The 17,188-nt window shown below is 35.2% G+C and overlaps 1 protein-coding gene across 2 annotated transcripts in view; it reads left to right on the forward strand.

Moving 5' to 3' along the window:
• The window catches only part of LOC106867958 (tyrosine-protein phosphatase non-receptor type 23), a 102,803-nt gene extending 86,151 nt beyond the window's left edge, over window positions 1-16,652 (forward strand). For both annotated transcript variants that reach the window (XM_089357080.1, XM_089357091.1), the window contains 8 exons: window positions 4,547-4,643; window positions 6,970-7,034; window positions 8,457-8,594; window positions 9,396-9,524; window positions 11,795-11,847; window positions 13,358-13,462; window positions 14,285-14,484; window positions 15,465-16,652. In XM_089357080.1, the coding sequence (XP_089213206.1) occupies window positions 4,547-4,643; window positions 6,970-7,034; window positions 8,457-8,594; window positions 9,396-9,524; window positions 11,795-11,847; window positions 13,358-13,462; window positions 14,285-14,484; window positions 15,465-16,060 (1,383 nt within the window). In that variant the 3' untranslated portion in view covers window positions 16,061-16,652. The remainder of the gene's footprint in view (window positions 1-4,546; window positions 4,644-6,969; window positions 7,035-8,456; window positions 8,595-9,395; window positions 9,525-11,794; window positions 11,848-13,357; window positions 13,463-14,284; window positions 14,485-15,464) is intronic.
• The last annotated feature ends 536 nt before the right edge of the window (window positions 16,653-17,188 follow it).

Genomic DNA, 17,188 nt, shown 5'->3' on the forward strand with positions numbered 1-17,188 from the left:
TCATCACATACCAGCACGATCATCATCACCACACCACCACCCTCACCACAACCAACTGCATCTATTAACACCAGTCACCATCACCTCCATCTTTGTTGTTGTAATTAAGAAATTGCATAATAAGCATCACCTGATATAAAGTCAAGAATAAACTGAACAGTTTTTGGTTGACATGTCCACCTCTTAGTGTTGCCTTGCTGTGTATTTTAATAAATCATCTACTGTCAGCCTGTCTTGCAGCTCTCTCTCTCTCTCTCTCTCTCTCTGTCTTACGCACACACACACACACACACACACACACACACACACACACACACACACACACACACACACACACACACACACACACACACGCACGTAAATAGTCACCCCATATAACATCGTCTTATCTTTATTTCAACTTGAAAAATATATATATTTTTTATTAATTGACGTATGGTTCAGTTTCTATATGTGACTGTTTAATCATGCTGCATGTGAAACAAGCCTTAGAACTGTCCAAATTTCAAAGAGGCTGTATTGTTAGTCAATCTGAAGGTGGACTTTGCCAGCGTAAAATTACAAAACCTTGGGATCCCACTTTCTGCAGTTGATAGTGATTGTGCAATTAATTCACCAGAGTGGGGAAGGAGTCCACATCAACCAGGGCCCTCTAACAGGACCCTTCTCTTTACTAAGTGTGAGGATAATCCTTGTTGCAAGGCCACTGACATAGCAAGTTGATGTCAGTCCCAGAACAGCTGTCAGGTATCTCTACAAACTTGGCTACTATGGAAGAGCAGCAAGAAGGAAGCCACTTCTTTGACAACCCAATATCAAATGAAGAAATTGGGCCAGTGAGATGGTGGAGAGACCACTAGCATTTTGGGACACTGTCATATTCTCTGGTTAGTCCAGATTTGCTGTATTTTCTGACAGTGATTGAGTGTGGGTTTGGAGACTCTGTGGTTAAGAATTTGATGTGAAAAGATTGCAGCCAACAATGAAACATGGTGACTATTCTGTCATGGTCTGGGGAGCAATTTGGAGTATTGGTTGATCAGAGCTGGTGGAATGTGAGGGAAACAAACTCAAATGTGCCCATATTGCAGAAGGGATTCCTCCCAATCTTCTCTAGTGGTGAAGTGATTGAAGAAGACACTTCATTTATGGAAGCTCCTTGTCGCATGGCTAAAAAGACTGATGATTGGTTGGAAGAGAATGGCATTAAGAAGCGTCCATGACCAAGCTAGTCATCAGATATGAATCCTATTGAATACCTGTGGGGCATAATGGACAGGACACTTCGTAAAAAGAACAGGAAAGTGTCCTCAAAGCCATATCTTTTGAGATATTACTGCATGAAACTTGGCAAGAAATTCCTGAAGAGAATATTTGTCATCTGATCAGTAGCATGCCGAGTAGGGTCCTCGCATTGAAAAATGTAAAGGGCATGTCTACTAAATATTACATATTTACATGATAATAATAAATAGTTTGAAAATATAATTTCAGATTTACATAAATTTTAACAATTATAAGGGTGTCTATTTACTTCTGTCGTATGTGTGTGGTCCACATCTCATCGCCATATAGTATTGCTGTTCATATACATGCATCATACAATCTTCCTTTGGAGTGAGAGAGAGAGAGAGAGAGAGACCTTTGGTTGCCAACGGTAGTAAAAGCTCTCTGAATTTTCTCTATCCTATTCTTATTCTAGTGGATGTAAATACACAACTTGTTGTTTGCATCTTCTCCATCTTTGTTTAACTTGTCTTGATTAGTTAAAATTGTGCTTTAGAGCTTAGACACCTTGCTATGACACATCTTGCTATAACTTATTTTATTGTATTCCCTGTGTAAAAATGCATTCTGCTGGTTATAGTCTTTGTAAAATATGCAATGGTTGAGCCAGTGAGAGAGCTTCTCTGTGGTTCTTTGATCTGCAAGAAATAGCAGCCAGATCTCCTTCAAATCACATTGTACAATTTTGGAAAATAGTCCATTTAGTCCAAGATGTATTGTTTGAGTAAAAATGGGATGGCCATGGTTGGAATGCCTTTGATCATTTCTCTGCTTCATCAAGGCTGAATTTGGACTAAACAACAATAACAACACATCATTGACTAATTAGATGCAAGATGTCTGTAGCTGTGAAAGATTATAATAATCCTCAACAATTAGCACCAATTTATACTTTTCATTTCTGAATCCTCTAATCCAGTGGTTCTTAACTGAGGTGGTAATACTCCCTTAGGGGTGTTTGTGAGTTCACAATTAGGAAGAAATGTCAAGGGGATACTATGAGGGTACTGAGTGTTTAGAGGGGGGTCATTGTTTTTCTTAGAAATAAGACATCTAAACCAAAGTACAACAATATTTAAAACTTATTTTCAAAATAGTCTTTGTCATAATTAAAATATGACATCATGTTATCAATGAGCAGAAACCTGACTGATAATTCACCAAGGTCCAATAGGATTTCATTATGTAAATCCCTGTCTTTAGTTGTTTCCATAAAAATTTAACAGGCAGGGCACTAATCCACACTGAAGAAAGACAGATGATGGATGAAATAGTTCAAGGAAATATGGATGATAAAACCACTGCACAAAATTTAGTTTGCCATTAAAATAACTTTCAAAGCATTCTTCAGTAAAATTAGGAAACTGGGCTACCAATTATTGAGTTACACTGATCTAAGCTAGCTATTTGAATGTAAATATGTTGTTTCTAATTAATAGTCACTCTTTTGGGTTCTATCACTGTTTTTGTTGTATAAAAAGAGACATTTCAATGAAAATTTTCCTGTAAGATGCCTTTTGGTTATAGGCTTTTATGAGAACGGTAGTAATGTGGTTTAATACAGTTAATTCTATAGTGTGATTGAAGTATATTCAGATATTGTTGTTGTCTATTTTATGTATTGGGTGACATCCTTTCTAATCAAACTGTTTCCAGGATGGAAATAACCTATACTTGCTAATCAGTAGTGTGATGCTGTTGTCAGATATCTAACATAAGTAGTAGTGTTCCAACATAGTATTTCATATTTTAGAATCTTCATGATTGATATCTTAGATTTAAAAAAAAAAGACTTTGTTACCAAAATGGAGAAAATGTAACAAACAGTTTAAAACAAAAACACCTATTATAAACTACTCCCATCAGTTGTTTGCTGCTGGGACACTACATCCTTCAAAATGTCCATGCTTCCTGATGTCCCCCCCACCTTTTTTTAAATGACTTAATTCACTTTCCACTTCCTGTGGATGTTCTATGTATACACTGTTCATGTTCTTTTGGTTACTTTTTCTGATGAGTTGTTTTGCACCTGAGCACTGTATACAATAAGTTCATTATTATTATAACTTAAGTTTGGTACTGATAATACAAAGACTCTATGAGAGTGTCACTTTGCATATCTTTCTGGCATTTCTCTGATTTATATTCCAGTGCCATATGAATAGATCAAAGGTATTGCCCAATTTGTAAATTACCTATAAAATCAAAAACGACCAATAATTTCATAAGACAACTCTATTAATACAACCATCACAAGACAGACTGAAAATGGTAAAGTGCTTTACCATTAATCATATTGAACCTCCTTTAAACATTTTAATCATCATCTTTTAATTCCCACTTTTCCATGCTTTTATGGGTTAGATGGAATTTGTTGAGGCACATTTTCTACAGTTTGATGCCCTTCCTGTCATCAACCTTCACATTTCCAAGTAAGGTAATATTTCCCCATAATCAGACAAGTTTTTCACGGAAGACAGGGAACAAACAAACATCAGTTGTATGATGGTGATGCTCATTTACAATCAACACATGACATCAAGACAGGGGTACACACATACAACAGGCTTCTTTCGGTTTCCATCTTCCAAATCCACTCAAGACTTTGATGGGTCTGAGGTTATAGTAGAAGATATGTGTCCAAGGTACCATGGTGCCATAGTGGGACTGAATGTGAGATTACATGTTTAAGAAACCAGCTTCTCAACCACTCGGCCATGTCTGCACCTGTACTTCATGCTCTTATATTTGTATCTATTTTGTTGTCAAAGCATAAGGCAGTAATGATTTCAGAATATCATTCTTTTAGTGATAGTTGCATTTAAAGATTAAGGATTTTTTGCTTGGTCTATAAATTTATAGGAAGCAAAGTAATATATAAAGTTCACATTTAAGGATATTAGTAGTATAAGTGGACTGAATTAGCTACAACCATGACTGGAACTGTACTATAGACTTTGCTTAACTTCTTATTCTTCATTTAAGGGGTTTTTGTCTCTCAATTGAGAAATCTAAAGTAGCACATCTCATTGCAGAAATTTGTGAAGGTTTTTTTATTTCAAAGTGCTACGTTCAAATTCTACCAAGGGCTACAAGAGATGAGATAGATAATATCAATAGTATTGTGTTATCCCATGATTAATAATAAATGGCACCTCAGAAACTCTTTCCAGATTTATAAGAACACCAAAGAGTACTTGTTAATACTTTTATGATCTTGTATTTATTTTTCATTTTTGTATTACTTTTCAAATTGCAGGAACTCTGTGATGAACAAGAAAAGGATAGCCGGAAACGGTCTATGGCTGCAGCTCGCTGTGATGCAATGAAAAATAGAGACCCAGATATTATGCCTTGTAAGCATGATTTCTCAATATACTACTTAAAATCCCTTAAGTAAATAGATGAGGTGCATGTCTTTTAACGGTCATATATTCTTACCTGTCAGTGGAGGCGCAATGGCCCAGTGGTTAGGGCAGCGGACTCACAGTTTCGATTCCCAGAACGGGCGTTGTGGGTGTTTATTGAGCGAAAACACCTAAAGCTCCACGAGGCTCCAGCAGGGGATGGTGGCAAACCCTGCTGTACTCTTTCACCACAACTTTCTCTCACTCTTACTTCCTGTTTCTGCTGTGCCTGTAATTCAAAGGGTCAGCCTTATCACACTGTTTCACGCTGAATATTCCTGAGAACTACATTAAGGGTACACGTGTCTGTGGAGTGCTCAGCCACTTGCATGTTAATTTCATGAGCAGGCTGTTCCGTTGATTGGATCAACAGAAACCCTCAACGTCGTAAGCGACGGAGTGCCAACAACAAACAAAATTCTTACCTGTCATATATATTATGCTGGTTCCTTTTCTTTTATAGCAAAGCATATTTGTCTATAAATTAAAGGACACCTAAAATATTTTTTAAGTTACTACATGTGACATTCCTTTCCATAACTGTCATCATCAACATTATTTAGGCATCAGCCTATGTTGTTTTATCTCTACTTTGATAACTTTCAGCCAGTATAGGCCTAGGCTATGTCTAACTTAATACCACCCACTAGGGTTTAACATCCTTAGACCTGAGATCATTGCTTCTTATGTGTTTCTTCATCTTCCATAATCGTGAATATTCTTCCATTGCAATTTTACAGTCAGCTGGTGACACGCACTTTACATCTCTCCTGTACACATCAACTGACTTGTGCTCATCATCATCTAACGTCCGCTTTCCATGCTGGCATGGATTGGATGGTTTGACTGATCTGGCAAGGTTTCTACAGCTGGATGCCCTTCCTAACACCAACCACTCCGAGAGTGTAGTGGGTGTTTTTTACGTGCGACTGGCATGGGAGCCAGTCAGGCGGCACTGGCAATGACCATGCTTGAATGGTTGTTTTATAAATTATCCAAATTCTTTGAATTCTTATTCAGAGACTTGTAAAACAAATCCTGGAGTTATTATATACAACCCTCAAACCATTTTAGAAACCAAGAAAGATTTGTGCTATTATCTGTTTACAGATAGTTTTGAGATGTTTAACACGAGCATACAATCTGAAGTGTACAATAAGCTAAATGCTTACTTTGTGTCTATATTCCCCTTTCCATCTATTGTATATTGCAAGTAGGCATTGCATTGTGCTGGATCTTAACTGTCCATGCTAGAAAGGAATTCCGAAAGAGATGTCATTAAATACATTCATCTCTTTACATGTTTTACACTGGGAAAGCTATGAGTACATCACTACATGATAATAAATGTTCATTCTGGAATTGTTATCAACTCTGAAGCTGTGTAGGCAGTTAAGGAACTCAGTACTGCATCAGTGATATAATACAAGCTAATACAAGCTGGATATATTATATAAACTAATTTTTTGATGTAAAGAAAGTAAGAATTCATAAAGATGTGTGTTGACACTTCAAATCAATTTCTGCTTGCTTTTTCAATTTATGCAAGTATAGGACCCCCCCCCCCCCAAAAAAAAAACCAACTAAAATCAGATTTTGTTAATCCGTTGTAATTTTTTCAGAATCTTAACATTTTTTTTTATGCATTGAACTTAATAAAATAAAATAAAATATGCTCTTTTTACTTTAATATAATGAGATTTTTTTAAATTTTTGATTGCTATAACTGAATAGAGGCTCGTATTGCTGTGTAGAATAACTAATATAAACGTGTCTAAAACTTCTAGTTTCTAAATAAAATCCTCCTAAAAACTTTTCAGATGACAACTAATTACTAAAAGAATGCAATAAATAATGTTAGAAACAGAATGAATTCTGACATATGTAACACTAAAATAATTGGCTAAATCAGGGGTTCTCAACCGTTTTCTTATCCATGGAACCCTTTGATTCCTATTTTACTTGGATGGATCCACATAGTCATTTGATGTTTAAAAAATCCTATTGTATTTTTATAATTAAATATTTAAGGACTTGTATAAAAATTAAAATATTTTCTGTATTGTGGACATATAACCAGTTTTTTGCGCCTAAACTTTACTGGTCTGAATCAAAATTTTTTTTTATGGTCTCAGAAAAAGTACCATGGACCTCCAATTTACTGTATTGCATCTGTGGACCCCCCCAAAATCTTAAATGGACCCTAGTTGAGAACCCTTGGGCTAGATAATTTCAAATAGTAACTTATACATGTGTATTCTTTACTATATTCCAGATGATGATTCTCGAGTCTTGTTAACAAGCCAGAAAGATGATTATATTAATGCTAGTTGGTTAGATGTAAGTTAAATTATATTTTATTACTTGAATAATGTCTATCCGCATGTGTGTATATTTGTGTGTATTTGTATATTTCTGATTGTTGAAATGATTGCCAAAGGTTAGCAATGCATTAACTAAAATATTTAAAAAGCACTTTGAGATTTGATTGGATGCTGAAAAAAATCCCTTGGAAAATGCAAAATTTATTTATTCATATCATCATCTGCAGATGCATATGATAATGCCACCTATTCAGTACCACGTATGAAACCATTTGAAATCCGCATGTGATGAAAATGATAGTGAACAGGGAAGAAGCTTGTGCTGGAATTTAAAATGGTGACAGATGTTTTTTTTTCTTAAATATATTTTGCCCTTCTGGATATGGTAATAAATAGATGAAAATATGAAGAGTTTTCTAACAGATTTTCTTTAGCAAGCAATCAATTCTTGATGTACTGTTAACCTATTGAATCTTAATGTTTTTGAATATCTTTGCTTATACATGATCATGCTGTTTTCCTTTTACTGATTGACTGAACAGTCTGAAATGTGAAACTCCAAATTATGATTCCAGAAGTTTCAGCCTCTTGTAAAATATATAAAGTACTTTTTTTTCTGTTTTTATAAACACAAATGTTCACATGATGTCTCCCTTCATGTATCTCTCTCTCTCCCTCCCTCTCTCTCTTGATAGAAAATAATGAAATACTATTTGATTTTTCAGATATGCTTGTTGTAGGTATTTCTTTTTAAATAAATGTATTATAAAATATTGATGAATAATTGGATCCTTTGTTGTGATAATTGAGCAACATAATGTATTTTTAGTTGTATACATTATTATAAAAAAATCTACCTAAATAAACTCTGTTCAACTTATGCAAATATGGAAAAGTGGACATTAAAATGATGGTGATTATTTACTCTTTTACTTGTTTCAGTCATTTGACTGTGGCCTTTAGTCAAGCAAATTGACCCCAGGACTTATTCTTTGTAAGCCTAGTACTTATTCTATCGGTCTCTTTTGCCGAACCGCTAAGTTACAAGGATGTAAACACATCAGCATCAGTTGTCAAGCAATATTGGGGACACACACACAGACACACTAACATATACATGCACATACATATATACGACGGGCTTCTTTCAGTTTCTGTCTACCAAATCCACTCACAAGGCTTTGGTCGGCCCGAGGCTATAGTAGAACACTCTTGCCCAAGATGTCACGCAGTGGGACTGAACCCAGAACCATGTGGTTCGTAAACAAGCTATTTACCACACAGCCACTCCTACGCCTACATTGATGCTATTTTGATCTAATATTGTATGCATGGATGGATATTAATAATTTTTCTCTCTTGACCTATTCCTGATAGTATTCTAACTTAATGACTAATTTATGAATTTTAATTTATTCTTTTTAATATTTGTTTCTAGGAACTTGTGTTATCCTGTCCCAAGTTCATTGCTACTCAGTTCCCACTGAATGTAACTATCGTTGACTTTTGGATTATGGTCTATGAACAAGGTGCTGAAGTTATAGTGAAACTGTTTAGTGAAGCTGAAGAAGGCAAGGTAAACAATCTATTTATCCTTTCTATAATGAATATCACCATCAAAAAATGGAATATTTTCTTTATTATCTTTAACCCATTACCTCCCATAATTCTGTTAACTGGAATTTTTTTATGAAACTTTTTTTTCTAGCATAAAACAGCCTTAGAAACATGCTGGAATGATCAAAATAACATTTCAAAAAGAAATAAGCGAGATATTCGGTGAAAAATTAGCAAACCTCATTTGAATATCAGAGAAATCTACCTAGTTGATATAGCAAAAAGGTTAGATATGTGTAAATATTGACAGATGATTACGAAATTTGTAATTTTTAAGTGATCTCATATGAGATCACTGGTAGGTAATGGGTTAATGTATTGAAAAATAGTTATTTCTTTCTAAAGAGTTGATGCATGTTGATGAGAATGACGCTAGTTACTTCAAAATGTAACAGTTAAAAAAAAATTTTTTTTTACATATTTATCCTCTGAACAATCAGCATTACTGCTACCATCACTATTGCTGCCACCAACACAACACTATTGCTACTACCACCAACCTCACCACAACCACAACATTATCATCTACCTCCCCCTTCATCATCATCATCTCCACCACCTCACCATCATCATCACTTTAACAACCTCTACCATCATCATCGTTGTACATGGCCATCACTAAAGCTGTCATTACTTGCATCAAAATTAGAAAGAATGCTTTTCCATAAAAATATAATGTATTGGTTCAAATGGATTGTTGTTTCAGATATTTATAGTTATGTCAATGATAAACTCACTAAATGTATTTTATATCCTTCAGAAATATCCAAATTACTGGCCAACAGAGAAAGGTCAAGTCATTTTTCATGGTCCCATTGGTCTAACTTTACAGACCTGTAAAGAAAAAGAATTTTGGACTGAACGTCTTATTTATCTTACACATTCTGAGGTAAGCTGTTACTGCTGTTTTTATTGTTGTCATAATTTCATTTTTATTCATCTAGCATACCATATTTGATGACCTATAAAACCGACCTTTCTTCTTCAAATGGCTCAGAAAATACTCAGTTTGTGTATGTGAAGTTGTTATAATGAACTTATTGTATGCAGTGCTCAGGTGTACTACAATTCATCAGAAAAAGTAACCAAAACAGGACACAGAATATGCACAGGAAGTGAACAATGAATAAGTCTTAAAAAAGAAAAAAAAAACGAAGAAATTGGGCGGAAGAGGGGGCATCAGGTGTATTGTTGGCAAATTTCAGGAAGAATGTAGTGTTCTGTCATGGGCGCTGTGTTGTTTTGATTTTGTAAGCATGTCCACAAATGTTACACATATGGAATTCAAAAAGGTGCCTGATTTTGTTGTTGGAAACATGGTGGATAATCATGTAGGTGTCTACCAAGTCAGTTGCCTGATGTCGGAGCATTGTGTCCATGCCCAGGTTAATGTTCACCCAAGTACAATAGACTACCAGTATTTCTATGTTGCTATCTCCATAATGCTGTAATATTATTTACCACCACCATCATCATTGATGCTACTTTTACAAGCACTTTTAGTCAAGAGGAATTATCCTAAATATTAAGCTTGCTATCCTAAGATGAACAGTTTCATTCAGCACCTAATTCTTAAAAGTAGTAACTGTTTTTGTACTTGTATCTCTTAATGTTTGTCATAGAAATGATACTTGGTTACAACAATGAAGGTTCCAGTTGATCTGATGAGTGGAACCACTGGTGCATGTGGCTGAGCACTCCACAAACACATATACTCTTAGCGTAGTTCTCAGAGAGATTCAGCGTGACACAATGTGATAAGGCTGGCTCTTTGAAAATACAAGTATTACTCATTTTTGACAGCTGAATGAACTGGAGCAATATGAAATAAAGTGCCTTGCTCAAGGATACAATGTGCTGCTGGGAACTGAACTCATGACTTTAGGATTGTGAGTTGAATACCCTAACCATTAAGCCACTTACTCCTGTTTGTTATGCTTGACACATAATCTTATTTTTATGTGGAAACGCATTTCAGTTTTTGAAAGAAGCTTTGAAATTGGTGGTAAGGTGGTGTTGAGTAACTACTGACTATAATCATTGTTGCTGCATAGCTCAGTATCATCATTGTTATCTCTTGTTAGTCACTGTTTTTGTCTGCTGTTAAGCTGCTTTTATTTTCTCTTGTAAATCACAGCAAAAGCATTATTGAAAAAACTCTTTTTCTTGCATGCATTGTATTTGTATTTTTTTGTTCTATGTTGCTGCTACATCAGCATCATAGCTACATTATTTCAAGAAACATTTTGCTGTATAAAGTACACAAAAAATCTCTGCTGAAATCGGTGGGGGAGGGATTTTATTTGACTGTGAGCCTTAAGTTATCAAATATGGCATTAAAATTTAATGAGGTAATTTTTGTCCCCTACTTAAATGTGGATGTTCTGTAAAAACAAACTACACTGCTGTAGATACCATGAGAAAAACTTTCATATTGGCTTTTGGTGCAAAATGGACTCGTTATATCTCCAGTGTCCAGACCACAGATTATATGATTTCTTCCTTGGTCTCCATCAATGATGGAAGATCATGATTTCATTTGATTCTGATTGTTTTGGTGTGACACAATTTCATTTAATCGGATTTTGAATGTTAGCATTGTTTAATACTATTTAATGTAACTATTTCATACTTTAACAGATTTAATATTTAACAATTGAGATTACTACAGATCTGCTTAACTTAATTCCATATAGTATAAGGCAGTATATGATAATACAATTTGACTCAGATTAAGAGTTAATTTAACATAATTTGAATTTAACATAATGTAATGCAATATAATTTACTTTTGAATTATTTTACAGTTTAAATACATTAAACCATATGAGTAAATTGTATTTTAATTAATACATAACCATTGCATTAAATGTAATATGTTTTAATTATATGTAATATTTAATCAATACTACATAATTTTTCAAAAATTAATACAATAAAATTTTAAGTATTACAATTGAATTTATATACATATAGTTTTAAAATATAATTTAGAGATATTCTAATTCAATTTTGATTTAACACAATTTTGCTTAATACAGAGCTCTATAATAAAATATTATTCAGCAATTTAAATTTAAAAAAAAAATCTAATTTGATTTTCTAATTTTCAATGTAAAGCTTAAATTTCAATGAATATTTTTTATGTTTTTTGATTAGACTAAGCAAGCTAGAACAATTGTCCATCTTCAATATCGGAACTGGCCTGTCAGGTATACATTTGAAATATATGCAATTCTAACCACATATTTAATTTTTTATTTTACTGATATTGTTTCTTCTTTCTGCATTGCTTCATATTCTGTTTCTCTTTCCATCCATCTTCCTCTATTTTTCTTCTGTCCCTCTGCTCTGTCCAATCTGTCTCCTGCCTTTTTCCATCTGCCCTTTTCCTCCTCTCTCTTTCTTTTTTCTTCCATCCATCCTTCCTCTCTCCCGTTACCTCTTCCATTCTTTCTTTCATCTGCCCATCTATCTCCCTCTCTCTTTCCCCTGCTCCCTCTCTCTTTCCCCTGCTCCCTCTCTCTTTCCCCTGCTCCCTCTCTCTTTCCCCTGCTCCCTCTCTCTTTCCCCTGCTCCCTCTCTCTTTCCCCTGCTCCCTCTCTCTTTCCCCTGCTCCCTCTCTCTTTCCCCTGCTCCCTCTCTCTTTCCCCTGCTCCCTCTCTTTCCCCTGCTCCCTCTCTCTTTCCCCTGCTCTCTCTCTCTTTCCCCCTGCTCCCTCTCTCTTTCCCCCTGCTCCCTCTCTCTTTCCCCCTGCTCCCTCTCTCTTTCCCCCTGCTCCCTCTCTCTTTCCCCCTGCTCCCTCTCTCTTTCCCCCTGCTCCCTCTCTCTTTCCCCCTGCTCCCTCTCTCTTTCCCCCTGCTCTCTCTCTCTTTCCCCCTGCTCTCTCTCTCTTTCCCCCTGCTCCCTCACTCTTTCCCCTGCTCTCTCTCTCTTTCCCCTGCTCCCTCTCTTCCTTTTTCCCTTTTTCTAAAAAATGCATCACTTTCTGAGAAATTATTTTTAGATTATTTCAATGTAAGAAAATGTTAGTATGAGAAATATTTCTTGAGACATTATTATTGATATACACCTTTCAAACACAGGTTGATTTAACCCTTTATCATTCAGATTACTCTCTCAAATGTAATGCTTATTGATTCACATTAGTTTGAATTCATCATGCATTATCTTGTAGCTTTCAGATTTTGTTGATGTGATTGCTTATTCTTAGAAAGATATTGTAGGGTAGGTGCAACATGTTAGATTTGACCAGTTTGAACATAAAACCCATAGAATATTTGGGCCAGATCTGGCCAGTTTAAATGCTGAAGAGTTAATTGACTAAATCACACCTCACAAATTTTTGGCCTCGTGCATACATTACAAACAGTTATTATGAGACCATTGAACATCATTTAGCATCTGCTTTCCATGCTGGCATGGGTTAGATGGTTTGACTGAAATTAGTAAGCTGGAGAGCTGCACCAGTTTCCTGTCTAATTTGGTCTGGTTTCTATGGCTGGATACCCTTCCTAATGCCGAAATGTGATGTCTTTATTCTTTGGTCTGAGTTCAAATCCTACCATTGTCAGCTTTGTCTTTCATTCATCTTGAGTCAATGAAATAAAATACCAATCATGTATTGAGTTCAATGTAATTGATTGAATGCTACCCCACAAATTACTGGCTTGTGCTTAAATCAAAAATTATCAACAGAACCTTATTTTCTTTCATTTCTAGTGGCTTCCCTGAAAAGATCCCCTATTTACTGCAGTTTATTGCAGAAGTACATTCTTTCTATCGACAACAGAGAAGCCTAACTAAACCAGTTATTGTTCACTGCAGGTAAGCTATTCTATCATAGATATTTCTATTTACTCTTTTGTCACTATATTTTTAATGAAATACACTCACAATTGTTTCAGTTATTAGTCAAAGAAAACTTTGTTCCAATATGATACATCAGTATTTAGATATGACAAGGTGAAGAGTGATAGTAGATCAAAATTGGTGTAGAACAGTTAAAATGTTACATATAGCTATTTGTCTCTGTCAGGCTAATATAATTTCTCTGAAGGCTGATCTTATCAGCTGTCCATATCTGCAAAATTAAAAATATCAGCTATCCATTCTTGCTAGGCTAGGATACCTCTACAAAGCAAACTGTATCATAGGTAAACATATCCTGATTGTGGTTCTTGTAAAGAACTATATAGTTTTTTTTGTTTTGTTTTTTTAAAGGCTTGCTAAATTTGGGATTGATGTTTCTTATTTCACTTCATTTAGTTTAGTTGCAACTAGTGGAAGTTGAACATTTAAATTACCTCTTTATTTTTTCTATTTTATGTAGTATTTTTTTTTCATCTAAAACCAAAGCGTTAAAATTTTCAATTCATAATAGTGTCTGGTATTTAATTCATTGCTTATAAGTAGAGAAGTATTCACTAGTGGCCATCAAAGGTACTAACTTTATTTTATCATATTTTGGTGCCTGATAGAATTGGCCTTTTCTCTAGATTTCACTTATTATTAAACTCATCTCATCTTCTTTAATTGGTTTTTTTCCTAAATCCAAGCAATACTAACAGAAAAACTGACAATTATCTTGTTTTTTAAGCGTATACCTTTATCCAATTTTATTCTTTCTGTTTGCCTTTTGTTTCTTAGTAATGGAGTAGGCCGAACAGGAACCTTTATTTCTGTGTATGCTGGAGTTGAAGAAGTGAATCATGCCAATGGAATTCTGGATATTCAAACATTGTGCCAAAAAATGATGAAGAAACGCCGATATATCATTCGAGATAAGGAACAACTCAAATACTGTTATGATACCATTTTATATCATGCAGAAGATTTACTTATGAAACGTAAGGCAGTTTCTTGCATAAATTTCTTAGATAAATTGGCTGTCTTTTATAATTATTTATTTTCTTTTTCAGATGTATTACTTTCTTTCTTCTGCAAATTGGGTACTGGAAAGTGAAAAGTGGCAGTTGACAAAGATAGGTGGGGAGGCTATCAGCAGTAGATATGACAAAGTGAAGAGTGATATTAGATCAGAAAGATTTAAATGTAAGGTAATGACAGTCCTAAGAGGTATCACAGAGGAAAGGAAAAGATAACTGGAGACACAGAAAGAGGATGATCATTGTAAAATATAGTGGGAGAGGATATAAAAAATGGGAATGGATTTTAAAAGGAAGTGGTTCCAGAGAGAGGGGTAGATAACTGATTATCTAGTTATCCTCTTCTCTCCCCAACATCTCACATCTACATCATCATCATCATCGTTTAACATCTGCCTTTCATGCAGGCATGGGTTGGATAGTTTGACAGGAGCTGGCCAAGTAGAAGACTGCACCATACTTCTGTGTCTGTTTTTTGGCAGGGTATTTGCAGCTGGATGCTCTTCCTAACATCAACCACTCCCCAGAGTGGACTGAGTGCAAGTGAGGTCAGTTTTGGCATGGATTTTACTGCTGGATGCCCTTCCAAATGCCAACCACTTTACAGTGTGAACTGGATGCTTTTTATGTGGCACCAGTACTGGCAGGGCCAGCAAGTAAATTGCAAGACAAGGAATTTTGAAAGGAGAGAGGGGATCTTGTGTCAGATAATAAAAAGTTAGAGACGGAGGCAAAAATGGGTGTCTTGCTATAGAGGAAGGGGCATTGGAGGAGGTGATCTTGTGTCAGATGATGAAAGGTTAGTGTGAGAAAGAAACAGAGAGGCAGAAACAAGTGTCTTGATATGTGTATGTGTGTGTATAGCAAGACACCTCCTCTATATTTTATTGTTAGATTAATCTGTTGCTATTATTCTTAATATGGTGGTGTTTACATTTCAGGTGGAATCCTAACCAATAAAGCTTCTTTTGGTGATAAACTACCAAATCCTGGAGACAAGACACACCAGAGGAAGCCATCTGAAGACTTGACCAAGATCAATGTATCATCTGCACAAACTGAGACTTCTAAGGACTCTAAAGTAACAAGTTCAAAGAGTGAAGAGACTAACAGTGAAGTAGATTCTGGTAAAGTTGTTGACTCAACCTCTTCCAATCTTCCTGACCTTGTGCAACAGCAGTGCAATTTGAATACATCTGATGCCACAGGTGAAGCCCAGGTTGAGAGCCGAAGTCGATCCGGTTCGGGCTCTTCTTCCAAAAGCATTGGTACTGCAGGTGGGAGCAGTGGTGCAACCTCAATGAGTAATTCACCCCAACATATTGGCAGTAGTCAGCAGAAAGATATACCACTCTCTTTGGCTCAGCTGCAAAATCCTAATACTTTTACACTTGAACTGACAGCTGGACGTAAAAAGATTACAAAATCAAGTTTCACAAATAAAACCACATCAATTACAGATAGCATGAATGACCCAGATGATCCTCTTAGTTCACTTGACCCTCTTTGGTCTATTAAGAAAAAAGAAGACTCTTAATATTATTATTATTATCATTAATATTATTAGTGCGGTGGAGTGCAGAATTAGTAGTGTGGCGGACAAAATGCTTTGCAGTATTTAGTTACGTCCCTTTGTGTTCTGATTTCACATCCACCAATGTTGACATTGCCTTTTCTTCCTTCAATGGGGAGGTTTGCTAAAATAATTACCAGTGATATACTGGTGGTCGATTCAGTCATTGACTGTACCCTCTCCCTCAAAGTTTGTGGCCTTGTGTCACAGTTAGCAGTCACCAGTTATCATCCTCATCATTGTTATTATTATTATTATTATTATTATTATTATTATTATTATCCCTATCTAATTTTTGTTCCCTTTATATTTAATTCTCTGCTCATTTGTAATGGATTGCTTTCCTCTCTCTTGAAGAAACTATGAAAGTTTGTTCAATGTTATTGTTGCACTGATCTTTTCCATTCCCCCTCTATCTATGTCTCCGTTTTTATTCCTACACAGAATTGGTTTTATGCCAACTTATCCATGGACACTGATAAGTTGAGTAATTAAAACAATTAGACTATAAATTAGGATATTATGTATATATTAAATCATTTATTGCTTCCCTAAACTGTTAATTTCTTATTTAATGTAATTTATTTTACAATTATTTTGACATTTTTTTCCATCTTTTTAGGGGTCATTAAAATAAGTCAACTGTTTTGTCTCCAAAATTTCTGGGTTGTGCTGATTTCAGAAACCACCACCATTATCATCATTATTATTATTAATTATTATTATTATTATTATGGAGATTGATAAGTGGTAGAATACTAAACAAAATGTATTTTGGTATTCAGTTACATTCTTTCACATTCTCAGTTTAAATTCTGTTGGTTTCAACTATACCTCTCGTTATTCTGGGTACTCATAGAATAAGTACCAATCAAGATTTGGGTGTGGGGACAGTTTAATCAACCATACTCTCCCATTAAAATGTCCTTGTACCTATACTATGGCTGTGTCTCTTTGTTTTGAATTCAAATCTTGTCTAGGTCACTTTTGCCTTCCATCCTTCTGTAGTTGATTAATGTAAGTCAAGTACCAGTCACGTACCAACTGAGGGTTGATATAATTAGCAATATTTTACTTCAGAATGTGTGGTCT

Source organism: Octopus bimaculoides, chromosome 1 (assembly GCF_046866305.1).
Source record: "Octopus bimaculoides isolate indiv1 chromosome 1, ASM4686630v1, whole genome shotgun sequence".
Lineage (NCBI taxonomy): Eukaryota > Metazoa > Mollusca > Cephalopoda > Octopoda > Octopodidae > Octopus > Octopus bimaculoides.